We start from the raw sequence: 26,677 nt of genomic DNA on the forward strand, positions 1-26,677 counted from the left end.
AGGGCTGACCGTGGGCAGAGGGGGCCTCTCATATTTGGCCCCCGGCTCCGGGTCGCGTCCCCACCCTTCCCCTCCTGCATCTGGAAACCATCACCATCCACGAAAGCGACACCGACACCTGCGCTCAAGCCTCGGATTTCAGGGGCCGTAAGGCGGGGTCGGGTGACAGCGTGGCATCCCACCCTGTCGCAGCTGCCCCCAACTAGGCCCAGCTCAGTGAGGGAGAGTGAGGCGGCCGGGCCAAAGACTGAGTGACCGGGTGGGGGCTGTCCTCTGCCCCACTCTCCAGCCCATGCGTCCCTGCGGTGGCCTCAGACCCTTCACCCCGCCCGACCTGGCTCACATTGCAGGAAATGCGACACAGCAGGATTTGTTTTCTGGGCCAGCCCGCCCGCTCCGCGCCCCCTGCAGCCCGGAGGCTCGGACGCCACGACCCTGCTCCCGCCCCCGGTCAGGCACCCGCGCGAGGGGCGCCGCGGCGACACAAAGAGCCCTTTGTGGAGCGTCCGGGCCCCGGCCCTGGCGCCTGCGGCCCAGCACGCACACGGCCGAGATGGACGCACATAGCCGGGGGGGCGCACACAGTGGGGAGGGGCGCACACAGTGGGGAGGGGCGCACACAGTGGGGAGGGGCGTACACAGCCGGGAGGGACGCACACAGCCGGGAGGGACACACACAGCCGGGAGGGGGCTCACACAGCCGGGAGGGGGACCACGCAGACCTGGCACTTGGGCTCAACGGTGGAGACGGGGCACTGGCTGGGCCACCTGTCCTGTGGATTTGGGCGGGGCCAACAGTCTGCGCTGGGAACTCAGCGATTCCAGGGCCCCCTCTGCCTCCCAGAGATGAAAGGGGAAGCCACTGTGGGAGCTTGGTCTAAGGTGGCATGAAGAGGGCAGCTACTGGAGCTGGCCTGCAGGTTCGGTGTCCCTCCCATGCCTCCCTTGCCCAGTGGCCTTGTGACCTGAGTCACCTTTTATGAATTGGCCCTGGGGTGGCTTTGCCTTGGGCTTAAGAGAGAACTGCAAGGTCCCAGGCTCCAGCAGGACCCCAGGGGGCTGCCACACCACATCTGGCCACCTGTGACCTCAGGCTGTCCCCTCACCTCTTAGACCATCCTTGCTCTGTTCCTGTGGCCAGAACGCCAGTGTTCCCCAGGGCACCCTGCCCGGGATACCCGGAATTGCTCAGACCAGACCTCTGCCCCAACCCCTGCTCCAGAGCCTCAGCCAGGGGCCTGCAGGCCCCAGACATCCCTAGGCACCTCACACTCCACCTGCCCACCCTGGCCTCCTCCTCTCCACACAGGCTCGCTTCCCTCCAGGGCTCCCAGCTCAGGCCTGGCCCTTTCCCCCAGGAGCTCAAGCCCTAAACTGGAACCAGCCACACAGCTTCACTTCCACCCAGTCCTGCTAGTGCCTGCTCACCTTCCCCCCACCCTCCTTCCAGCCCTCACCTCCACAGCCATGCCACTGGCACCTTCCACCTGGCAGCCACCTCCCTTGGGTTACACTCTCCGACTGAGCCTGGGGCTGTGGGGGTGGGGGGGCATGCTTGGGGAGGAGCAGTCTCCATGCATTCTCTGTCAACTCCATGACAACCCAGCTGCTCTGTGCAAGAGGTGGCACAGGCCCAGTTCCTGGTGAGGCACAGCTGTCTGGACCTGTGTCCTTCACCCCCCAGCTCCCATGGAGGGCAATGACCTGCTCTTACTCTCCTCCCAGTCCAGTGTCCAGCCCTGACCCCTTGTGGGACTCGCCAGGAGCTTTGACTCTTGAACATGCCGTGGACCCAGGGATCCCCACCCTATGCCCACTAGTGAGGCCAGGCCTTTGGCCTCACTGGCCCCCATCAGCCCAGTCCCCCTGCTGGGAGGCAGGCAGGGGGTGAGGGCTCACTACCTCCTTCTTGAGGGCCTCTGTCTCCACGTGGCGGAGTTTGTTCTTGGTCTGCATGTAGATGTCAGCTGCCTGTGGTCCTACAGGAGGCTTGGGAGCTGGGTAGCCAGGTGGGGGTGGGGGCAGTTGGGTGCCTGGGGGCGGGGGTGGCGGGGGGAAGCTGGGTGGGGGTGGTGGGGGTGTGGGCTTCCCAATCGTGCCCCGAGGCAGGCCCAGCTCCGGGTTCAGCATGTCCATGTAGCTCTGTATGTCTGCAGCTCTAGCGCTGGAAAGCCCTGGGGAGGCAGAAGGAAGGGCCAGGTTTGGGAGCATACAGACAGGCTGTCCCCCAAGACTGAGACTCTCCACCACCTGGAAACAACTTGCTGAGGGCCAAGGTGGGCTCCGGGCACCACTTGGTACACCTGCGGTGGCCCCTGGCGTTGCTGGGCTTCCCCTCCCTGGCCCTGCCCTGCCCCAGCCCAGCACTTATTGGGGGAAGACCAGGCACTCCGGTTTGGAGGGGAAGCACTGGAGGCTTTGGTGTGTCTAGAGGGCAGGGTCACCTGGAAGGGGAGGGTCTACTCCTTGGGAGTATGGATGGCCACATCCAATCTTTGCAGGGCACCCCTGCCAGGTCTGGAGGCCACCATCTGGCGGCGTGAAGCAGGCATTGCAAGTGGACGGACGCCCATGCTCAGGGCATGGTCAGGGTGTGTGTACACACAAGGCTGCAGTCTGCCGAGGCGATCGTGCATTTGTGTATGTTTGAGGGGGTACGCATTTGTGCACATGCTTCTTTGTACTGATGAATGTGTGTGCATTGCTCTGTGGACATGGTGTGTGTGTGTGTGTGTGTGTGTGCATATCTGTAGTATGGAAATAGAGCATCGTGTGCTTGCTTGTGTAGGGTGGGTGTGTGCAGATATTCGCATGGCTCTGTATGTGTGTTCATATCTGTATGCTGTATGTACACATGTACAAGTGTGTGCTTTTGTATGTGAGTAGCTAAGAATAATGAATGGTGGGCGGCACACGTGGATTTTGTGGGTGGGGAGAGTACATGTGGATGTACATGTATGTTTGTGATGAGCACACACAAATATGAGTGACATCTGTCTCTCACCAGAAAGGGTGTCGCCTCCCCATGTTTAAAAGCAAGTGATGAGGGTAGTGTCCGATATTGGCTGTGGCAGGGCGGCCCAAGGCCAACCCTCACAGCCCAGCAGTCTGGCTTCAGTCTGCTCTCCCTCCCCGTCTTCCTCCTGGGCACACTCACCACATGGAGGGTGCTGGCCCTTGATGCTGGAGTGGCTGGAGGAGCAGGAGTCGTAGTTGGAGAGGGTGCTGGTAGGCGAGCTGAGGTCAAAGTTCAGCGGCTGGACCGACACCGTGGTATTGGGTGAGGACATGCCTGAATCCGGCTGCTTCGCCTCCAGCTCTGCGGATGGATCCCGGGAAAGCACGCGGTGCTCCACGCTCTGAAGGGGAGGCAGGGAGGCCATGAAGATAACCATACCCCAAGATGCGCTGCTTTCCAGGCCAGGGTCCTACTCAGCCATGCCTTCGCTGTGGGATCTTGGCCAAGCCACGCCGCTCTCTGGGGTCTCTTCCCCATCACTAGAGGGTCTCTCAGGTTCCTCCAGGTTAAGATTCAAGCCTAGCCCCACCAGGCAGCAGGACCCAGGTTCCTGGGAAACTCCCTCCCCTGGCTCCTCCCTGATTAGGAGGGTGGAGAGATCGACAAGGAGGGGGCCCTTGAGCTGCACCCCAAAGGGAGAACTGCCAGGAGATCGGCCTTCTCCCTCACAGATCAGCAGAGGCTCCATGGGGAGGGGCACAGCACAGGCCCATCCCTAGTTACCTGGCTGGCAAGCCGGCTCTCCTTGCCGGACCTGGGGCCTGGGGCAGACTCCCAACACCAGCCCGGCCTGTCTCCTGATGGGGCCCTCGGGGTAAGGGTGGGGCCTGGATGGCCAGCTGAGCAGTGATGGGCAGCCAGAACTCAGGCTGCCAGGCCTGCCATCCCCCCGCCCTGCCCGGTCTGTGCGTCTGACCACAGGCCTGTCCCCTCCCGGTGCAGAGGGGGCTGTGGTGGGGGCCCTGCTTACATTGCCATGCTGCCCCTGCTGCCGGCAAGCCCGCTTGCTCCGCTGCCTCCTGCCCAGGCCTGCTCCTCCTTGCCCCATGCCCCCTCCCTGCCTAAGAAGTGTCACAGGCCCTCTGGGAGAGAGAGGCAGGCCTGGCACCAGGTAACGGCTCAGCGGCCGCGCTCATTGGCCCCGTAATTAGGGGCTCTGTGGGAGTGTTTGCCTTTTCTGGGCCAGCGTCTTCTGTGGCTTGGATCTGTCCCTGCCGCAGCTGGGCCTGCTTGGGTGAGGGGACCAGGGCACACATACCCCACCCATTCCAGGGGACCAGGCCCTGCTGCCTACCGCAGGAATCAGGGGAGCCATAGGAGGTGGCGTGGGCAGCACCTGAAGGTGCTCTTTACCTGGCCAACAGCAGTGGGTGCTGAGGGCACCAAGCCCTGACCCCTGTAGGCAGCAGATAAGAGGCTGGGCCACAGCAGGTGTACTGCGCCTGGCCTGAGCCACCCAGCTCTGCAGTCTGGGACAGTGGCTTCAGACTTCCCCTCCCTGACTTACTAGCTATTTCGGGAGAGTCACCTATGCTTTTTGTGCCTAACTTTCTTTATCTGCAAATGGGGATAACAGCACTACTTGCTCTGCTGAGCTCCAGGACATGGCGCCCAGTAAATGCCATATTGTCAACTTTTTTTTTTTTTTTTTTAGACAGAGTTTCATTCTTGTCGCCCAGGCTGGAGTGCAGTGGCGCAGTCTCGGCTCACTGCAGCCTCCATCTCCCGGGTTCGAGCAATTCTCCTGCCTCAGCCTCCCAAGTAGTTGGAATTACAGGCGCCCGCCACCACACTCAGCTAATTTTTGTATTTTTAGTAGAGATGGGGTTTCATCATGTTGACCAAGCTGGTCTCGAACCCTGACTTCAGGTGATCCACCCGCCGCCTCAGCTTCCCAAAGTGCAGGCATGAGCCACCCCACATGGCCTCTCAACCTTTTTTTTTTTTTTTTTTTTTTGAGACAGCATCTTGCTCTGTCACCCAGGCTGGAGTGCAGTGGTGTGATCTCGGCTCACTGCAACCTCCGCCTCCCGGGTTCAAGCGATTCTCCTGCCTCAGCCTCCCAAGTAGCTGGGACAACAGGCACCCACCACCATGCCCAGCTAATTTTTATATTTTTAATAGAAACGGGGTTTCACCATGTTGGCCAGAATGGTCTCGATCTCTTGACCTTGTGATCTGCCCGCCTCAGCCTCCCAAAGTGCTAGGATTACAGGCGTGAGCCACCGTGACCGGCCTTTTTTTTTTTTTTTAGACGGAGTCTTGCTCTGTCACCAGGCTGGAGTGCAGTGGCGCAATCTTGGCTTACTGCAACCTCCGTCTCCTGGGTTCAAGCGATTTTCCTGCCTCAGCCTCCCGAGTAGCTGGGACTACAGGCGTGTGCTACCATACCTGGCTAAATTTTTTTTTGTATTTTTAGTAGAGACGGGATTTCACCATGTTGGCCAGGATGGTCTCGATCTACTGACCTCGTGATTTGCCTGCCTTTGCCTCCCAAAGTGCTGGGATTACAGGCATGAGCCACTGCACCCGGCCAACTATTTTTTTAATGTACTGTGAAGAGTAACGGAGATTACACCTTTAAGGCACTCGGCAGGGTGCCTGCCTATGTCAGAATCCAATGAATAGTGTTTGCTGTCCTATGACTGCTAGCAGCTGCATCCAGAGAGGCCCTCAGGTGCCCTGGGCTCTGGTGCCACCCCCCACGGTCCCTCAACAGAGTCACAGACACTCTTAACTGAAGGGGACCCACCATTGATGCAGAAATGCCCTTCCCAGTGTCCATCCCAGCTTATATACCCAGTGACAGAGTGCTCACTACCTGCTGGGCCATTCATTCTCTTCCAGAGACTCTTTCGCGGGGGGAAGTTCATCCTCAGGCCCACCTGCAGCCTCTGGCCTCTGGGCCTTGCTGTGTTCTGCAGCCCCCAGAGCCAGGACCATCCCCCTGTGCTGGGTGGGGGGGAGAGCAGATGGACAGACGGTGCTCAGGGCACAGACCATCTGCCTTCTTCCCTCCGGGCCTCATTGCACAGCCCCTCCATGGCCAGGCTGCCCCATGGAGTTGGTCCGCATCCTTTTCGGGTTGGCTGCGAGGCCCACTCTCTTCCCTGCCTATTGCCTCATAGCAGGCATTGTACCAGACGGTGCAGAGCCCTGCACTTGGAGACATCCACAGCTGAGTTCAAGTCCCACTGGGTCACTTCATGGCTGTCTCACCATAATAACATAATTGAAAAAGAGTAGCGTGGGTTTCCAGTTATGACCCAGCCATGAAGTCAGCAAATGTATGGTGCAGGGGCTGAGAGGTGCCTCCTGGCCAGGCCATCAAGGTAGGTTCTCCACTCTAACACTTACTGGTGATGCCATCTTGGTGCCCCGCAGACTCACTTTATCCATATGTGGAACGGGACACTTACACTCTTTTCTGCAGAGGGTGGCTGTGAGTTATATCCAAGCTGATGTCTATGGGTAGGTGAATGAGCCTGCCTATTCCCAGTGGGTCCTGTCTTGTGATTTCTCCAGCCTTACCCCTTGGGGCGACTCTGGTCTTCCCTGTCCTCTTTCCGTTGACCTTTGTGCCTCTACTCCCTCAGTCCCCAGTAGGCAGTGGTTCTGGGCTGAGAGGTCGTGTGGGGTAGCGGGCTTCACGTCCCTGAACCTCAGCTTCCTCCTTGGTAAAAGGGGTGACGACACCCACCACTGGGGTGGAGGGGCGAGAAGAAAGAATGCGACAGGAGCAGCTCAGGGATCGTACCAGGTTCTCCACCGTGCGCAGGTAGCGGGTGCAGTGGCTGTGGCCGTTGAAGTCCGACAGGTCGGCGGCCGTGTACCCGTCGCGGTCGCGGACGTCCAGCTCCGCGCCGTTCACTACCAGGATCTGGCAGCACTGTGGGGGCACGCAGTGAGGACCCGGCCGCGGCCGCGAGCTGGGACCCCCGCGCCCGAGCAGGGCCGTGCTGAGAGCGCGGTGCCAGCAGAGGGCGCGCGCCCCCACCCCGGGCCCGCGCTGACCTCTAGCTCCCCGTTCTCGGCGGCGTCGTGCAGCGGGGTCCCGCCCCACAGGTCAGCCGAGATCTCCCCGCCGTGCAGCAGCAGCCAGCTGAGCACCTTGGTGTGGCCGCGGCTCGCCGCGAAGTGCATGGCGGTGGCGCCGTCTTTGTCCTGCTCGGACAGGCTCACGTCGGTGCAGCTCACCTGGGCGGGACGGGCGGGGAGAGAGGGGCGGGGGCTGGGCGCCAGGCCCCTGTAGGCCCCGCCCCCTGTACCTCCTGGCCCCGCCCCCGGCCCCCCGCCCCACCCCTGATGGCCCCGCTCCCTCCACTCCCCGCCCTGCCGGCTCCGCCCCGCCTCCCCTCCTCCCCGCCCGGGCCCGGAGCTCACCAACCACACGATGACTGGGCTGTGGCCCATCTGCGCCGCGGCGTGCAGCGGGGTCATGCCGTCGTGGGCGCGCGCGTGCGGGTCTGCGCCGCATTCCTGCACCAGGTACTGGGTCACCTCCAGGTGGCCCTCCTGGCACGCCAGGTACAGGGGCGTGGCACCGTTCTTGGTTTGGGCATTCACTCCCCTGCGGAGACACAGCGCCCACCGTGGGCTTTCAGCGCCTCACCCCCTCCGAGGCCTTCTTACCCGCCCCCATCCCGTCCCGGGGAGCCCTGGACGGCAGGGAGAGTGGGTGGGAAAGGGCCCTGTCACCGGCCCGCTGCTGCCCGGGGGGCTCCCCCTGGACTGAGTCCTGAGCCACCCTCCCTCAGAGGTCCCTGAGGGCGTCCCACCCAGCACCGCCCTGCCCTCAGTCCTACTTTTTTTTTTTTTTTTTTTTTTGAGAAGAAGTCTAGCTCTGTCGCCCAGGCTGGAGTGCAGTGGCTCGATCTTGGCTCACTGCAACCTCTGCCTCCCGGGTTCAAGCGATTCTTCTGCCTCAGCCTCCTGAGTAGCTGGGATTACAGGCATGTGCCACCACGCCCCGCTAATTTTTTGTATTTTTAGTAGGGACAGGGTTTCACCATGTTGACCAGGCTGGTCTTGAACTCCTGACCTCGTGATCTGCCCATCTCAGCCTCCCAAAGTGCTGGGATTACAGAGCCACCGCACCCAGGCTCAGTCCCACTTTTTAACCGAGGTCTACAAAGATGTGGTGAGCTGGCCTCTCCTCCCCTCTCACCCACTGTCACCATGAATCCCCACACCTGCTGTGTCTGACCTCTATCCCTTTCATTGTGTGCCCCCTCCATCTGGAATGTCCTTCTATCCTCCTCCCTCTTGAAGACTCAGTACCCATCCCTCCTCCATGAGGGCCACCCTGATTTATTTCCCCCTTGCTGGCCTCTACCCCACACTGCCCAGGGCCACTTGAGCATGACCTGTCATGCTTGGTTGACCATAACTGATTTTGACCTTTGCCTCCCCCAGAAGACTTGAGTTCCCAGAGGGCAGGGTGGTAAGGGTTGCCAGACAAAATGCAGTTCACACAATTCAATCTGAATTTCGGATAAACAGATAATGCTTTAGTATTCTATATCCCAAATATTGCATGGGACATACTTATACTAAAGTACAGCTTGTTTATCTGAGATTCAAAGCTAGTCAAACGTCCTGGGTTTGGTTGTTGCTGTTTTTGTTAATCTGGCAGCCCTCGGGATGTCCACTATGTACTGAATGCTTCTGCTGTGCTAGCTCTGGGCTACGGCACTAGCAAGCAGGTTCTTCTTTTTTATTTTTATTTTTGAGACGGAGTCTTGCTCTGTCATCCAGGCTGGAATGCAATGGCGCAATCTCAGGTCACTGCAACCTCTGCCTCCTGGGTTCAAGCCATTCTCCTGCCTCAGCCTCCCAAGCAGCTGGGACTACAGGCATGTGCCACCACGCCTGGCTAATTTTTGTATTTTTAGTAGAAACCCAGTTTTGCCATCTTGGCCAGGCTAGTCTCGAACTCCTGAGCTCAAGTGATCCACCTGTTTCAGCTTCCCAAAGTGCTGGGATTACAGGTGTGAGCCACCGCGCCCGGCCATCAACTATTACTGTGACCATCAACTGAGATTACACCGGTAAGGCACCTAGCAGGGGACCTGCCAGAATCAGAATTCAATCAATGGACAATCAATGGTCACACAGCTGGTAAGTGGCATTTGAACACCCATCTGTCTGTGCATGCAGGGCCTGGCCGGCAATATGGGCATGCAGGGAGTGAAGAGCTGGAATGTGTCTCAGGGGCTTCTCCTAGGGCCTAGCTTTCGGCTGTCACTGTCCCTTATCCTTGCTCTCCCAGCCCAGAGGGGGGCCTTTGAGCTGTGCCACAGTCTTGCTTCTTGTCTCTTTGTCCTCCCAAACCCATCCATGAAATGAGGACAACAGTTGTCATCCTGACCTTGTGCAGAGTGCCTGAGAAGTGCTTGCAGAGCCCTGAGCACAGGCCTGGTGCCTGGCGCACAGCCATTGCTGAACTTTAGGATCCTTCCTTGTGCCTGGGAGGACCAGCCACCAGGAGGGTCTATGGCTGGCCTGGTGTGTCCAGGTGAACAGTCAGGGTGCAGTTACCACCGAAGGACACTAGGTGGAGCCACAACCTATCCCCAGACCCAGGAGAAGCTCCAGGTGGGGGGCCGCGACCTATTGGGTTCCAATTCACCTTTTGTGCTTAGGAGGCCAGTTCTTCACAGGACTTCACATCCTGCCCATCTACCTCCCCCAGTGTTTCACCCCCCAGATCAACCACATGCTCCACCCCACATTCATCCCTCGCTCACCCATCCAACTGCCCATCCACTTGTTGCCTGCCCATCAACGTGCACCAGGCTACCCCCCTTTGCCCATCCACCCTCTTGTTCCCAACACGACTTAGCCCCTCTTCTAACCCCTGTCACGTGTGCCCTCTTCCTCCCTCTCACACGCATCCTGAGACCCTCCCAGCTGGCATCTCCCTGTCCCTAAAGCCCTGGTTCTCTGTCTACTTCCTTGACTCCTGAGACCCCAAGGCTGTCTGCAGCCCCCATGGACCTCTACTCACTGATTTCTCCTCCCTCCCCACTCGCTAGACACAGGGCTGCCATTTGCTGGGGCTGATGCTGAGCCCGGCACGTCATGATGGTGCGGGGAGCAGGCACCATGCCTGGTGATCCAGAGGGGGTCCCGTCAACACAGATGAGGGAGACAGAAGACACAGCTACGTATCTATCTTCAGAAACATGCTGGCTCGTGGCTGCCAGCCTCCACACCCCAGCACCAGCGTCACCCCCCACGCACACTCACATGCTGCTGCGTCAGGAACAGGCTGTTGAATATTTCATGACTGACACTCAGCGGTCTAAATTATTCACCCCGTAACCAAGGCACAGTGAGTGCCGGGGTCTTGGGGATCGGGGGCTGGTGGGGGCCCACTGGGTTCTTTCTGTAGAGGCCCACGGCGGTCTGCACAGCTGGTGGGGGGCCAGACCTGCGGTGAGCTCTGCTCTCCCAGCACCCCCCACTTGGCAGAGATCCATGACCCAGGGGTGCCCAGCCAGCCGGAGAAGGTCTGAGAAGCTGGCACCAAGCAGGATCTGAGCAGCAGGGGGCAGTGGTACCCACAGCCTCCTGCAGGGCCGCTGGCTGGCACTCCCAGCCCAAGTTCCTGGCACGGAATGAGCCCTCAGTAAGTGCTGGAGCTCATCACCATTCTCGTTAGTATTTCACCATCTGCACTCACGCGCCCCATTATGGAGTGAGAGCCTCCAGCTTGGAATACCCCAGAACATGGGACAGATACACTGATGGGCTGGGGGGGAGGGGATCCTGGCTCAACATCTCCTTGGAATACCCCAGAACATGGGGCAGATATGCTGTTGGGCTGGGGGGGAAGGGATCCTGGCTCAACATCCCCCTCCACCTTGGCCTGAGGACAAGAAGAACAATGGGCACTCTCACAGTCACTGGGGAGTATTACAAATATATGGATGAGCATAAGGACCAAAATGAAATTCTCATCACACACCTGGAATCCAAGCACCTTCGGAGGCCAAAGCAGGAGGACTGCCTGAGCCTAGGAGTTCGAGACCAGCCTGGGCAACATAGAGAGACCGCCATTCTCTACAAACAATACAAAAATGAGCCAGGTGTGTTGGTGCACACCTGTAGTCCCAGCCGCTCAGGAGGCTGAGGAGGGAGGATCACTTCAGTCCAGGAAGCTGAGGCTGCAGGGAACTATGGTCATACCACTGCACTCCAGCCCGCGTGTCAGAGCAAGATCCTGCCTCTAAAATAAATAAATAAGTAAATAAATAAGAAAATAAAATTCCCATCACTGGAGAGAGGAATTAATAAAAGTAATAATAGTAAATAATAATAGTGATAGCAGCCACCATTTACTGAATGATTACTCTGTCTCAAGCACTGTGATGAGTACAACACACACGTTCTCTCAGCTGGTCCTTGTAACAACCCCACAGGACAGGTGTTAGCATTGTTCTCCTGGTACAGATGAGGAAACTGAGGCACAGAGAGCTAAGATCACTCTGCGAGAAAGAGGCAGAGCCCCGATTTGAGGCTGCATCTCATGCAGAGCCTGCGTCTCATGCAGAGCCTGCGTCTCATGCAGAGCCTGCTTCTGACTCCAAATGTGCCACGTCTACACCCCTTCTGCTCTTGGTTGGTCTGTCCCTCTGCCTCCCTCCCTCCCACCGCACAGACCACTGCCCTTCTCCCGCAGACCTCACTGCTGGGAACTCAGGAACACTCTTTGCCAGCTGCTGGGGCACAGCCCCACAGGAGGACCTGCAGGGAGGGCCCCGGCTTCGCTATAAGGAGGACCTGGCTCAAGTCCCGTGCCTTTGAGCTGTGCCACAGTCTTGCTTCTTGTCTCTTTGTCTTCCCAAACCCATCCATGAAATGGGGGCAACAGTTGTCATCCTGACCTCGTGCGGAGTGCCTGGGAAGTGCTGGCAGAGCCCTGAGCACAGGCCTGGTGCCTGGCGCACAGCCATTGCTGAACTTTAGGATCCTTCCCTGTGCCTGGGAGGACCAGCCACCAGGAGGGTCTATGGCTGGCCTGGAGTGTCCAGGTCCTGCCAAGTATGGGCCAGGCTGGGCACCATTTCTGTTGTGGGGAACACTACCTAGAGGGGAGAGGATGGGTCTTGGGGGAGACCTCTGACTCCCAGACCCCTGCCAGCTCTAGCCCCAACCACAGTGACAGCTGCAGAAAAGTGCTCCCAGACCAAGCCCTTGCCCTTTGCCCCGGCTTTGACCCAAACCCTCTTTGTAGGTCAGAGGCGCTCTGGCGATGATCATATAAATCATGATTTGTTTTCTTTCTCCTGGGAACAAAGATGCTATGGATGAACTGTAACTATTCATCAAGTCACCTCTGATTACACAAAAGAAACATGGGTCGCCCGTGTGGGCTGTGGGAATCTCCGGCGGAGACTGGTGCCAGCTGACTGCCAGCGCCGCCGCAGGGAGTGAGCTGCCCATGGGGCCAGACCCGGGCTGAAGAATGATTCCCGCGGCCCTCCCCACTGCCAGTCATGCCTCCCCAGAGGGAGGCCAGGAAGAGGCTCTCCATCCGAGGATCAGTCCAGCTGCGGCCTGTGACTGCTTTGAATTGAAATTCACCGAGCCTATGGTGGCTCTATGGCTCTCGGTGTCCTCCAGTCAAACTTCCCGGCCTATGTTAAAAGATTCCCGAGTAGGCCTGGCCCAGGGAAGAAATGCAGCCCTGATTTGAGAAAGGTTCTACACCCCAGCCCGTCAGCTAGCATGGAATAGTTCCAGAAGCCTACAGTTGCCTGCAACTCTCCCAGCCTCCCAGGTCTTCCTCCTGGCCCCTAATTAGGCCACATTTGACCCCACCTGAGGCCTCTACACCTCCCCGCATCACTGCCAGTTCCATCAAGGCAGGGCTGTGAGGCCCACCCTCTTTTCATTAGGGTCTCAGCTCTCCTCTCCTCAAAGACACCTGGCTTCCCTGACCCCTCAATTTCAAGAACCATCCCCATCGCTTCCTACCAAACTGCTCATTTCACTACACAGCACTTGTCACTCCTGAATGATCTTGTTCTCCTATTCCTCAGACCCATACACACGTGGATAGAAGAATGTATGGCTGACGTGATGAGGGGCCGGGCAGTTGGGTGCACCCAGTTGCTTTTTGTTGAATGAATAAATATGAGAAGGGACATCCAGGCCAGGAGTAGGGGATCTCTCTTCACTCATGGCCTCAGCCTGGTAGGGCAGGTTAGGTCCACTTGCCAGACAGGCTTGGGAATGCTCAGAGGGGAGTTTTGTCTAGGGTCACATGCAATGAGCTGTAGGCAGAGTGGACAAGTCCCTGGGATTCCATACCCTACTCATTCGGCAGACGTTTACTGGAGTCAGGCTCTGGGCATACAGAGCCGGGAAGACAAAGCCCCTGGCCTCATTATTCAGGGACAGATGGGATGAAAACACACATCTGTCTGTGTGATGAAGGGCCTGGCTGGAAATTCGGGCATGCAGGGAGTGAAGAGATGGAATGTGTCTCAGGGGTTTCTCCTAGGGGTTAGCTTTTGGTTGTCACGCAGGATGCACACAGAACGCAAAGCCAGGCAACCATAGGGCAGCTGGGAGGCCAGGTGCAGTGGCTCATGCCTGTAATCCCAGCACTTTGGGAGGCCGAGGTGGGCGGATCACCTGAGTTCAGGAGTTGGAGACCAGCCTGGCCAACATGGTGAAACCCCATTTCTACTAATAATACAAAAATTAGCCGGGTGTGGTGCCATATGCACCTATAATCCCAGCTACTCGGTAGGCTAAGGCAGGAGAATCACCTGAACCTGGGAGGTGGAGGTTGCAGTGAGCCGTGCCACTGCACTCCAGCCTGGGCGATAGAGCGAGACTCAAGTCTCAAAGAAAAAGGGCAGCAGGGAACAAGGCCAGTGGGAGAGTGAGTGGGCATCATGGGTGCGGTTGACAATTTCAGCAAGGCTCAGGGTTGGCCTTGCTGAGGTGAGGTCTGGGCAAAGACTTGGAGGAAGGCAGGGTGCAGGCGGGGATCTCTGATCCCTGCAGAGGGATCAGCCTCTGTGAAGGCAGGGGCGCTGGCCTGTTGGACGGGACCACAGCCCGGAGGAGGGATGGCCTCTGGGCCATTGTAAGGAAGTGAGCAGCCTTCCCTGTCAGTGGTCAGAAGCCTGTGATGGGACTTGTTCTTTTTTTTTTTTTTTTTTTTGAAATGGAGTCTTGCTCTGTTGCCCAGGCTGGAATGCAGTGGCACAATCTTAGCTCACTGCAACCGCTGCCTCCTGGGTTCAAGTGATTCTCATGCCTCAGCCTCCCAAGTAGCTGGGACTACAGGCAGGAACAACCACACCCGGCTAACTTTTTTTCCTCCTGAGATGGAGTCTTGCTCTGTCGCCCAGGCTGGAGTGCAGCGGCGCGATCTTAGTTCACTGCAACCTCCGCCTTCCGGGTTCAAGCAATTATCCTGCCTCAGCCTCCTAAGTAGCTGGGATTACAGACACCCACCACCATGCCCGGCTAATTTTTGTATTTTTTAGTAGAGATGGGGTTTCACCGTATCGGCCGGGCTGGCCTCAAATTCCTGACCTCGTGATCCGCCCGCCTCAGCTTCCCAAAGTGCTGGGATTACAGGCATGAGCCACTGCACCAGACCAGGACTTGCATTGTCTTTTCTTTTCTTTTTCTTTTTTTCTTTTTTTTTGAGATGGAGTCTCACTCTGTTGCCCAGGCTGGAGTGCAGTGGCGCGATCTTGGCTCACTGTAACCTCCGCCTCCCTGGTTCCAGCAATTCTCCTGCCTCAGCCTCCCTAGTAGCTGGGACTACAGGCGCGTGCCACCACACCCAGCTAATTTCTGTATTTTTTAGTAGAGATGGGGTTTCTTCATGTTGGCCAGGCTGGTCTTGAACTCCTGACCTTGTGTTCCGCCCGCCTCAGCCTCCCAAAGTGCTGGGATTACAGGTGTGAGCCATCGCACCCAGCAGGACTTGTGTTTTCAAAGGCTGCGGGTGAAGGCCAGGGCCTTTCAGGCTTACTGGGGACTTCCCCTTTTCCGTTCTGTAGTGCACAGCCTCACAGAGCCTGGCTGCTCCCATGGCCCAGCTGAGCCCAAGGGGTTCAGGTAGCCCCCACGTGAGGCAGAAAGGGGGTTTCTCAGAAGCCCTAGGATGCCCCAGCAGCGTGCTGCTTACAGAGCCCCAGGGCCCGAGGCTCAGCTCTCCCCCTTAGAAGGGTAGGGCAGGGGTACTAGCCCCGGTTAGACGACAGCTGGGACCAGGAGCTGCTGGTGGAGACACGAGATGGTCTCCTGCTGTGAGGGGCTTCTCCGGACTCCACCAGGCCCTTCCTTTCCCAGAGCCTCCACATAGGTCAGGGGGTCAAGGACGGCAGCCACCTCCTCAGTGCGGACACAGGCCCTGCCCCCACGCCCTGCTGCCAGGTGAACTGACGGACACCAAGGGTAGACCTGGAGCTGGTGATTAAAAAGGAATGAGCCCCCACGGCCTGTGGCAGAATCAGGGGCCTAGTGGGGAAAGGGACCACCCCAGGCACAGCCTCCAGCCTTCTAAGGGGGAGAGTTGAGCCCTGGGCCCTGGGGCTCTCTAAGCTGAGAGCTGCTGGTGCTTCCCAAGAAACTCCCTTTCTGTCCCAGGTGGGGGCTGCCTGAACCCCTGGGCCGTGGGAGCAGCCAGGATCCATGAAGCTTTGCATAAAGGAAGGGAAAAGGGGAAGTCTCTGGTGGACTTGAAAGGCCCTGAGTGATTAGGACCTGGACCAGGAGTGGGAGAGAGACCCAGAGAGGAGGTGCAGCCTGCTCAAGGCCACACAGCAAGCCAGTGGTGACCACAGCTGGTGAATCAGCCTCTCTAAAACACCGTTTCTGTACCTGTCAGCTCCACGAGGCAGGGAAGCTTGTCTGGTTCACCAGTGTATCACTGGTATTTGGAATATTGCCTGGCACATAGAAGATGCTCAATAAACATTAATTGAATGAGTCCATCTGTAAAATGGGCTGATTACATAGCTACTGCTCGGGGTGGCTGTGTGGCTCAGATGACACTGGGTGGTGCCAGACCCTTAGAAGATACTCAGCACCAGGTTCTTTTTCTTTCCTTTCTTTTCTTTCCTTCCTTTCTTCCTTTCTTTTGTTCGTTCCTCTTTTTTTTTTTTTTTGACAGAATCTTGCTCTGTTGCCCAGGCTGGAATGCAATAGCATGATGTGGGCTCACTGCAACCTCTGCCTCCCTGGTTCAAGTGATTCTCCTGCCTCAGCCTCCCAAGTAGCTGGTATCACAGGCATGGGCCACCTGTACAGGCATAGCCCGGCCACATGCCCAGCTAATTTTTGTATTTTTGGTAGAGATGGGGTTTCACCATGTTGGTCAGGCTGGTCTTGAACTCTTGACCTCAGGTGATCCACCTGCCTCGGCCTCCCAAAGTGCTGGGATTACAGGCATGAGCCACCGTACCCAGCCCCAGGTACTTTCCAATCCCATTCCAGTCTAGTCTGGTCGGGGGTAGGGGAGGCTTTCGGGGAAGGAGGCACCTGCTGAAGTTGATAAAATCTCTGGACTAACTGGTTTTCCAGCTTGCTGTGACTGGCAGCACCCACGAGCCCAGGGGAAGAGCCTGGAGCCTCCTCACTCCCCAGCCTGGAAGCTTAAGCCTCAGGGTCCCAGCTGATCCCCAGCTCCCTGACCCCCACAGCCCTGCCCAGCTGCTCAGGCCCTGGGGCAGCCAGAGGCAGGTGTGAGGGGGGCAGAGTGAGCTCCTGGGCTCCAGGACCCTCCTGGGAGGATGGCCACCGGCCTTGGGGCCACCTGCTCTTTGCCCCTCCTCACTCTGCCCTGATTAGGGGTCTGGACCCCTTGTTCCCCTCCACCAGCCACTGGAGCTCCTGCCGGGAGGGCCAATCCTCCCAACTCAATCTCCCTGAGACCCAGAGCCTGGGACTTGCCCAGCCCGGCTCCTGCCAGCCCCATGCCTCCCCACTGAGAGATGCCTTTTCTTTTTCTTTTTCTTTTTTTTTCCCCCTTGAGACAGAGTTTCACTCTTGTTGCCCAGGCTGGAGTGCAATGGCTCAATCTTGGCTCACGGCAACCTCCGTCTGCCGGGTTCAAGCGATTCTCCTGCCTCAGCCTCCTGAGTAGCTGGGATTACAGGCATGCGCCACCACGCCCGGCTAATTTTGTATGAGAGATCCCTTTTCTACAAGGGCTCAGAGGGAGGGTCCTGCGTGGCAGCAGCCCCGAGGTCACTGTGACAAGTCCTCTGCTTCTGGGAAGACTTGGCCCCATGAACGGGACAGACGGGGAGGTGTGGGGGACGTGCAGGACATTCCTGCAATCTCAAGCACTTTCTATTATAACACCCCAAGGTGTAGCCCTGGAATTAGCTGAGCCTCCCCGAGGCTGTCCAGCCTTCCAGCTCCTCTGCAGCGTGTCACTTCCATGTCCCATGGCCACCCACAGCCTCCCAGCTCCTCTGCAGCGTGTCACTTCCATGTCCCATGGCCACCCACAGCCTCCCAGCTCCTCTGCAGCGTGTCACTTCCATGTCCCGTGGCCACCCACAGCCTCCCAGCTCCTCTGCGGCGTGTCACTTCCTTGTCCCGTGGCCACCCACAGCCTCCCAGCTCCTCTGCGGCGTGTCACTTCCATGTCCCGTGGCCACCCACAGCCTCCCAGCTCCTCTGCGGCGTGTCACTTCCATGTCCCGTGGCCACCCACAGCCTCCCAGCTCCTCTGCGGCGTGTCACTTCCTTGTCCCGTGGCCACCCACAGCCTCCCAGCTCCTCTGCGGCGTGTCACTTCCATGTCCCGTGGCCACCCACAGCCTCCCAGCTCCTCTGCGGCGTGTCACTTCCATGTCCCGTGGCCACCCACAGCCTCCCAGCTCCTCTGCGGCGTGTCACTTCCATGTCCCGTGGCCACCCACAGCCTCCCAGCTCCTCTGCGGCGTGTCACTTCCTTGTCCCGTGGCCACCCACAGCCTCCCAGCTCCTCTGCGGCGTGTCACTTCCATGTCCCGTGGCCACCCACAGCCTCCCAGCTCCTCTGCGGCGTGTCACTTCCTTGTCCCGTGGCCACCCACAGCCTCCCAGCTCCTCTGCGGCGTGTCACTTCCTTGTCCCGTGGCCACCCACAGCCTCCCAGCTCCTCTGCGGCGTGTCACTTCCTTGTCCCGTGGCCACCCACAGCCTCCCAGCTCCTCTGCGGCGTGTCACTTCCATGTCCCGTGGCCACCCACAGCCTCCCAGCTCCTCTGCGGCGTGTCACTTCCATGTCCCGTGGCCACCCACAGCCTCCCAGCTCCTCTGCGGCGTGTCACTTCCATGTCCCGTGGCCACCCACAGCCTCCCAGCTCCTCTGCGGCGTGTCACTTCCATGTCCCGTGGCCACCCACAGCCTCCCAGCTCCTCTGCGGCGTGTCACTTCCATGTCCCGTGGCCACCCACAGCCTCCCAGCTCCTCTGCGGCGTGTCACTTCCATGTCCCGTGGCCACCCACAGCCTCCCAGCTCCTCTGCGGCGTGTCACTTCCTTGTCCCGTGGCCACCCACAGCCTCCCAGCTCCTCTGCGGCGTGTCACTTCCATGTCCCGTGGCCACCCACAGCCTCCCAGCTCCTCTGCGGCGTGTCACTTCCATGTCCCGTGGCCACCCACAGCCTCCCAGCTCCTCTGCGGCGTGTCACTTCCATGTCCCGTGGCCACCCACAGCCTCCCAGCTCCTCTGCGGCGTGTCACTTCCTTGTCCCGTGGCCACCCACAGCCTCCCAGCTCCTCTGCGGCGTGTCACTTCCATGTCCCGTGGCCACCCACAGCCTCCCAGCTCCTCTGCGGCGTGTCACTTCCATGTCCCGTGGCCACCCACAGCCTCCCAGCTCCTCTGCGGCGTGTCACTTCCTTGTCCCGTGGCCACCCACAGCCTCCCAGCTCCTCTGCGGCGTGTCACTTCCATGTCCCGTGGCCACCCACAGCCTCCCAGCTCCTCTGCGGCGTGTCACTTCCTTGTCCCGTGGCCACCCACAGCCTCCCAGCTCCTCTGCGGCGTGTCACTTCCAGGTCCCGTGGCCACCCACAGCCTCCCTGGGCAGGATCGAGTTTCCCACCAGCAGGCCCGGGAGCCCTTCCTCCCTCAGCGCTCACCCACGCGCCAGCGAGAGAGCTGAGCCTTGTGAATAATTCACAGCGATTCACAGCAGGCCCCAGAGGCTCGCAAGAGCATGAAGCTGGGCCACCTGGGTGCCCTGATTGGGCCCTGTGGCCTGGGGCAGCTCAAGCCTCTGCCCTCCCCAGCTCCCAGCCCTCATATCCACAGCCTTGGTGAGCAGGAATCCCTACCCCCAAGGTAGGAGGTTAAGTGGGTACCCCAGCCCCCAACCCCAATTCCCAGCTGCCCCTCCTGCATGAGCCCAGCCTGGCAACCACACAAAGACACCTTCTTATCAGTCGAGTCACACGCTGCTGTGGGGAACGGAGCCCAAGCCCTCTGTCCACCTCCCTGAGATTCATGGTGACTCCTGGGGGGCTGGCAGCTCATCAGTCCAGGCCATCTGGCCGCTGAGTCGGCACCAGCGCCCAATCACACACAGCACCTGGCATGGCCTGGGAAGGGGTCAGGGTCCCCCAGCCCCGGAGCCCTGGAGGGCGTTCCACAGCACAGCCAGTCTTCCTAACACCTGGGATCCAGCCCACGGAGGGATCACGGCTTCTCAGTGAGGAAGGCTCAGGGGCTGGCGGTCCCCACCAGCACTTGCAGAAGGTGGGCTCAGCGTCCTCCAGTTCACACTTGGGCCATATTGGTCCCGCCATCAGGGGCACCTGCCCCTCTCAAGACCTGTCCTTCTCCTCTGCTTGAAGTGAGGGGGTGGGACAGGTGCATCAGAATCACCGCCGTGAGGATGGGGACATGTCCCAGGTGTGGCTCCCAGTCCCCAACCTGGAGAGTCTAACTCAGGAATCTGGGACAGCCTCCAAGAGGTGCTGACAGGAGCCAGTTGGAACCCTCTACTCAAGGGTCCCTGGGGCCCTCCTAGTCTAAATCCCACTGACTTTGACATGATCCAAATCCTAGTTTGTTTGGAAGCAGTGAATTCATACCAAAGCTGCTCTCGTCCTGAGGCTGGGTCCACATTCACATTTACATCTCAGGCTCCCACTTAGACTAATGAGGGTCACCCATCAGAGCACCCCACTCCCCGCTCAGACCCCTGTGGCATCTGGCACCCTACCCTCTCAGACAGGTCCTGGGCAGCTTTCCCCAGGATCCCTGCCTCCCCAGGCGCACCTAACACCTGAGTGAGTCCCTCCCTCCCTCCCTCCCCAAGACTCACACATGCCCCCTGCTCTGTGTGACCCCCCACCCCACCCAGGGGAGCTCCCAGCCCACTCCCCAGGAGGTTTGGGATCCCCATGCTTCCCTTGATAGTAGGAATGGGCTGAGGGGCCACAGGAGATAACAAGATGCTCTCTGGATGGCCTCCAGCCAGGGGCTCTGGGGCCAGGAGGTGGGGTGGGGGTCTGGGAGGGGCCTTTCTCCCTTAACTGCTTGGTAACTGATGGGGTTCCCTTTCTGCCGTTTGACTAGGGCCTAGGAGGCGCTCCTGCCCTTGCTGCCCCCGACTCCATCCTGAACAGTCTTGCAAATGAGCACAGCCTGAGCCAGAGAGAGCCCCTGCGGCAGAAGCAGCCCAAGGGGAACAGGTGACCTTGGCCTGTGTGCCCGGCCTCCCAGGTCCAGCTGTGTGCAGCCGGGCAGCTGAGGATGCTGGGAGCACCTGCTTGCAGGGCTCCGGGGGCAGCCCCAGAAGGGGTTTTCCAGGAGGGGAAAATTTCATGTTGAGTGGGAGCCATTTCTCTGGCCTGGCCCTCTGGCTCCAGGATGGCCACTGGAGGGATCATTGCCCTGGAGTGCCAGAGAGGCGTGGAAAATCCCAGGCATCCCCCAAAGCCCTGGCCCAGCCCACCCAGAGGACCCCTTAAGAGGGGTGATCTTACTCAGGGTAGTGCCCGACGAGAAGCCTCAGGGAGGGGAAGTCTCCTTTGGCGGCAGCATAGTGGATAGGCAGGGCGCCCATGTCTGTGGCCGCGGTGGGGTCCCCACCGCCATGATGCAAGAGCCAGTTCACCACCTCGGGGTGGCCGAAGCGGGCAGCCAGATGCAAGACTGTGGCACCAGAATTGTCTTTGTCCTGTGGGAGGAGAGCTGGTTCAAGTCCTAAAGCCTGTTGCTGCCCCGCCCCTGGCTTGGGCCACTCCCAGACTCCCACAGGCCTGGAAGGTAGCTCTGTGCTCTCTGTCTTCCCTGGAGGGATTGGCCAGGCCTCATTCAGCAATGTTTTTTTTGGGTCAAGCGGATCCTGGGTTTGAGTCCTGCTTCTGTCCTTGGGCAACTAACTGGCCCTCTCTGAACCGTAGCCAATAGGCAGCACCGTGCAGGGTTTTCAGAGGCTGCAGGTCCTGACTGCGAGCTGCCTATACGACAGGCACCTGGTTGTCACGGCAGGAGACTGGCACCAGGCCCAGGGCCACAGCCCTGACTCCCAGGGGCTCAGGGAATGCCTGAAGGAGTGACACAGGGTTACTGGGCTGAGCAGGGCCAGGAAGGGGGGCTGTGGGGGCTGTACCAAGCTAGCATCAGGATTGGGGGTCACCCCCTGCATCCAACACTTGCCCCCGATCTCTCCACCCTTCCTCGGTGTCACGTGGGAACAGAGACCTCCACCTTGGTACGCCTCCAGGAAACCAACCTCAGTGCAGAAAACCGGCCCCTCCCCCAGCAGACTCGCCAGTGCCCAGCCACAGGAGCAGCCTGTGTTCTCGCCCCTGTGGAGGTGGAAGTTGCTGGGTACTGGTGGGCGGGTCCGGGGCAGTCAGCCAGGGGTGCTAGGTGCAGGCTAGTGGTGGCCTCTGGGAGGGCTTGGACAAAACTCCCCCCGGGGACCTCAGAGCAGGTGGGGCCAGAGGTCTGGGCCCAGAACTGCTGAATGTGTCATCAGTACACACCCCATTGTGTGTGTCTGCTGAGAAAGGGGCTAGAGGGGAGTGCTTACAGGACCTGTGCTGGGAGAATTCCCGGGAACATCTAGACACAGAGGCTGCTGCACTTGGCAGAGTGGGTACTGGTTCGGGAACAGAACCACCTCCCAGCACCAAGCACATAGGATGACAGAGGGGTGGGCAGGGTCGTGGGTGCAGGAGGCAGTGGACACACTTCACTAGGATCAGGGAGTAAAGCCTCTCTGCCCCGCCTTGCCCAGAGAGAGGGCACTGTGGTTACAGACTGGCAGAGGCAGCAGGAGCTGGCAAGAGACCCCAGGCCTCAGGAAGTCAAATCACGGTGGGAAGAGAACCTCTGAGGCTCCCGTGAGAAATGCAAGGAAAAGAGGGCACGGAGGGAGCTGGGGGCGCCGGGGCCACTAGTAGGGTCTTCAGGCAGCCTGCAGGGTGGGGGCAATTGTCTGGCTGTCCTGCTAAGGAGGCAGGGAGGAAGATGGGGCAGAGAATGTGATGGCCCATAGGAAGCTGAGGACAACACCGAGGCCCCTCCTGTGTGCTAGAAAGCTGGGAGTGGGGGGACCAGAGACTGGTTCAGTCTGTCCCCTCCGAGCCCAAAGGTCGGGGCTGGCTAGCGGGCACCCAGGCAGAACCATGGTGAAATGTGACCTAAGCCCCAGCTCCTGAGAAAGGCGCTCCCTTCCTATTGGCCTTGGGGACTGTGGGTCTGAAGCTCCAGGGGTCCCACTGGCTCTGGGCCTCTAAGTGGTGGAAACTGTAAGGAGAGGGCCACAGGCCTGTGGGCTCTGGCCTGTGCCTGTCCAGGCTGTCCAGGTGTCCAGGCCCCAGGAGCCTCATGCGTGGTGGACCACACCCTAAAGCAGCTTATCTCTCTGGGCTGGGCAAGCCCAAGGATCCAGGTCATCCCCCCCACACTTTCTCCCCCCACACCCAAGCCTGCCCAGCCCAGAGGGCAGGAGACTTGATAAGCTGGGCCCAAGGCCACCTGCTTCTCCCAGCTCCTCTGCACTGGCCAGAGAGGCTTCTGGCCAGGGCTGGACACTGGATCGGGGAGGCATGCCACCGCCCAAAACAGTGGGCATGGGCCACTTGGCCAGGAAGCCCTGGTAACAGGGCCCACTGAGAGATAGCAGGTGGGCCATCTCCCAGCAAGGGTGGGAAGAGGGGCTTGCTATCTGAAGGCAGAAGGTGGGGTTGGCCTGGCCATCTTTGGGGCATAGTAAGCCAGTTTAGAGTTACCCTGACTCCTCCCCTTCCATCTCCAGGTCACCCAGTGGTCTAAGTGGAAATCGGTTGTGGTTCCTCCCTCCCATGGCTGCCCCCACACCCAGAATTTCATCCAAATCCCTAACCTCGGCCTATGATACTCTCTGGCCTGGCCCTGGCAGCTTTTCCCTTCCTCACCCACTCTGAACATGCTGCCTGAGGCTGGCCCTCCGACAGGACAGGAGCGTGCATGCCTCAGGGCTCTGCACTTCTTGTTCCCTGTGCCTGGGACTGTCCCACCGCTGCCTGGCTACCTGCTTCTCAGCAGCCAGGACTCCCCTTGGAGGTCACTGCTCAGAGTGACCAGGTGGGGTCTGGAGGCAGCAAGAATCAGCCTGGGTTGGAGAAGCAGCTGACAGCTTGACAGCACTGATGTCCTGGAGTCAGCCTGGGTTATGGGGAGACCCCCATTTACCACGGCTCATCACCCTTCCCCCACACCCTGGCTGGGACACCTGAATCTCAGCCTCGGGTGGGCTGTGGGACTTTGCCCAGCCTCCTTTCAGATCCGGTCCTGGAGGACACGGGCGTCTGACTCTGCTGCCCAGGCCTCACGTCCCACCCACTTCCAGGACTACAGGATCAGTGCTTTGCTTCTCCCGGTACACACTAGTAACCACAAGCCCCACGGAGGCCCCTCCCTTCTGGCTCCCATCACCCAGGTGCGCTTCCAGGGAGCACCCAGGCTCGCCAGGGCATCTGCCCCAGTACTGGCAAGCCAGGGAGCCCATTCACCTGAGGGCCTCTGGAAGGAGCTCCGTGCAGGGTTCAGCTGGGCCAGGAGGTGCCAAACCCCACCCATCCTTGAGCCCCGGGGGACTCTGGGCCAGGACTCTGTCCTGAGGAGGAAGCCTCAGTGCCCCTGGCGAACCGCGCGGACCCACCTGCACTCTGCAGCCGCCCTGCGACAGCAGCCACTGCAGGCAGGCGAGGTGGCCGGTGGCGGAGGCGTCGTGGGCCGGTGTGGCGCCGTTGCGGGCGCGGGCCGCGGCGGGGAGGGCGGCTTCCTCCACCAGGAAGCGCAGACAGTGCAGCTTCCCAGCGCGGGCCGCGTGGTGCACGGGTAGCGCGTCCAGCGGGTCGCGCAGCGAGGGCCCCAGGAGGCCTGCGGCGTGCAGCGACCTCAGCACGTCCAGCTCGCCCTGCCGCGCCGCCTGCAGCGCCTGCTCCAGGGCCATGGTGCCGCGTGCGGCGCCGCGACTCCGCACTCAGCGCCTTCCCCAGGACGCCATGCACGTGTTCTTGCGGGCCAGAGGAGCCCGCGGTGCGGCCGTCGGGGATCTGCGGGCCGGGAGGCGGAGCGGCTGTGGGCCCGGCCTCTGCTCCGCGCTGCCTGGCGCTCCGCTCCGCCGCGCTCTGGGGCCGGAGCCCGCGGACGCCGGCTTAAGACTTGGGCCCGCCCCGCCCCGCCCCGCCCCGCCCCGCAGCCTCCGCCCGAGTTCCCCGCCCGCCCCCGCCGCGACGCGGGGACACTCGTGCGACTGGGGCAAGGTGCCCAGGGGCTTCTCTCCTAATTTGCCTCACGTAACAGTTGAGACCCCAGAGGGCAGCAAAACTGGGTTCGAATTGGAGAGCCGTCCAGGCACAGACAAATTCATTCATCTGCCCAGTGCCCGCTAACTGCGGTTCCAGGCGCCGGCGACGCAATTCCAGAGGTGATGGGGAGTGATTGTCGGGACCGCGTGGGCGGACAGGGAAAGGTCTCTGAGGAGGTGCCGTGGGGCTGGGTTTGAGCGGCGAGAAGGGTATTCCAGGCGGGGTGAGGAGCACGAGGACAACGGCCCTGAGGCAGGAGCAGCCCTGCCACGTCCCTGAAGGGCTCTGGGTCGAAATCTCCGGAGATTGCAAAGAGCCCTGCCTTCCAGGGTCCCGCCAGATCCGAGAACTGCCCCCAGAGGTTCCAGCGGGGAGGGCAGGAAGGCAGGACGGGAACCACTAGTGCGCTGGGAACGCCATGGCCTCAGGCCGCCCGCAGCCGCTGTCGGGGTGGAGGGGCTTCCAGCCACACAGAAGGCAGGGATGGGTGGGAGGTTAGGGCTTGTGGGGAGACGCGGGAGCGCCGGCATCCAGAGAGAGGGGGCTGAGACCCCTGCAGGGGCTCAGGAAAGTGCCAGAGGGCGCGGGCAGGAGAGCGAATGTGTGCCAAGCCACCCTGCGGGCTCCACTGAACACCAGCCGTGGGAGCGGCTAGTGCCCAAAGGACGCGAGGAAAAGCTGACAGAAGGTGGGAGCTACATGGCTGTGGGAGTGCAGGCGGCCTATCAGCGATCTTGAAGCACCCTGTGCCCTTCCTGTCCCAACACCCACCCACTCTGGAATCCCGTGGGGGCTTGGCCCCACCCCGGGCTGAAGGTTTCACTCCGCCCCAGCCCCAGCCTGGCACAGTCAGCACTGGAAATGCTGTAGAATGAAGGAAGCCCCTTCCAGGAACAGTGGGAGTCATAGTGCTAAACTCGGCAGCTGCCTCCGGTCCCTTCCCTGGGCCTGCCACCTAGTGGCGACCTGCGTGATGGCCTCCCGCACACCCAGGTGCCCAGGTAACTGGAGCTGCTGGGCTGTGCCTAGCCAGGTGGGTTTCCAACGACTTCCACCCGGCCAGATCGCCCTCACTCTCTCCATGGGACCTGTGGCCGCTGGAATCTGGGACGCTTGCCCAGTGGTTTGCAGACAAAAGGAAGGAGGAGTCATTTCCTGGCAGCCTCGCTGCTGGAGCTGGTGGCCAAAGCAACAGGCTCACTGCGGCTGGCGCTGCCCTCCTCTGGGTGCCCAGAGGCAGGTGTGCCGTGAGGCCAGCAAGTGGCAGGGGTACTGTTGGGAGGAGGTGCTAAAATGGCTTGTCTTGGGCACCCCTCCCCTGGGCCTCCTCCATTCCAAAAGGCCCTGCAATTTGTGTTCTCCACTCCTAAGGTGGCCACCTTGGTCATGGACAAGCTCATCTAGCACATGGTTTTGTGATTTTGTGGGCGAGGGCTAGGTGATGCTTTGTTGCTATTCCAGTGGGCTGAGCAGATGCCCCTGAGCCCCTGCCACTGTTGTTAATGACATCTCCATTAGTGCCACACGTGAGCACCCACCCCTGCTGACCAACCTCTCAGACTCCTTTCAGGACATGACTCAAACTCAGGCTGTGAGCCAGGCCCTTCCTGCCAGGCTTCTGTCCTCTGCGGGCTCTCCCATGTCCACCGGGCCAATTGGGTCCTCCCCAGCAGCCCTAGGGAGCTCACGGCAGCAGTAGCGCTTTTATGAAATCTGTACCACCCACCAAGTGCTCACCATGCTTCACATGGATATTTAATCCAGAGGTGCTATGAGAGAGGTACAACTATTGTTCCCAGTTCACAGTCGGGGATAATGAGGCATGGAGAGATGGGGAGGGTTTTTTTTCTTTTTTCTCTTTT

General features: G+C 60.0%; 1 protein-coding gene across 8 annotated transcripts in view; it reads right to left on the minus strand.

Moving 5' to 3' along the window:
- ESPN (espin) overlaps window positions 1-24,645 on the minus strand; it is a 37,810-nt gene extending 13,165 nt beyond the window's left edge. For 5 of the 8 annotated variants that reach the window (XM_054662223.2, XM_054662222.2, XM_063786828.1 and 2 more), the window contains exons 1-7: window positions 24,164-24,637; window positions 20,994-21,187; window positions 7,403-7,589; window positions 7,034-7,216; window positions 6,777-6,908; window positions 3,158-3,359; window positions 1,903-2,174 (exon numbers count right to left, since the gene is read on the minus strand). In XM_054662223.2, the coding sequence (XP_054518198.1) occupies window positions 1,903-2,174; window positions 3,158-3,359; window positions 6,777-6,908; window positions 7,034-7,216; window positions 7,403-7,589; window positions 20,994-21,187; window positions 24,164-24,457 (1,464 nt within the window). In that variant the 5' untranslated portion in view covers window positions 24,458-24,637. Of the gene's footprint in view, window positions 1-1,457; window positions 1,716-1,902; window positions 2,175-3,157; window positions 3,360-6,776; window positions 6,909-7,033; window positions 7,217-7,402; window positions 7,590-20,993; window positions 21,188-24,163 lie in introns of those variants that run through there. The other 3 variants (XM_063786830.1, XM_016953156.4, XM_054662201.2) reach the window with 3 other exon arrangements.
- Between the last annotated feature and the right edge of the window lie 2,032 nt (window positions 24,646-26,677).

This window comes from Pan troglodytes, chromosome 1 (genome assembly GCF_028858775.2).
Source record: "Pan troglodytes isolate AG18354 chromosome 1, NHGRI_mPanTro3-v2.0_pri, whole genome shotgun sequence".
Lineage (NCBI taxonomy): Eukaryota > Metazoa > Chordata > Mammalia > Primates > Hominidae > Pan > Pan troglodytes.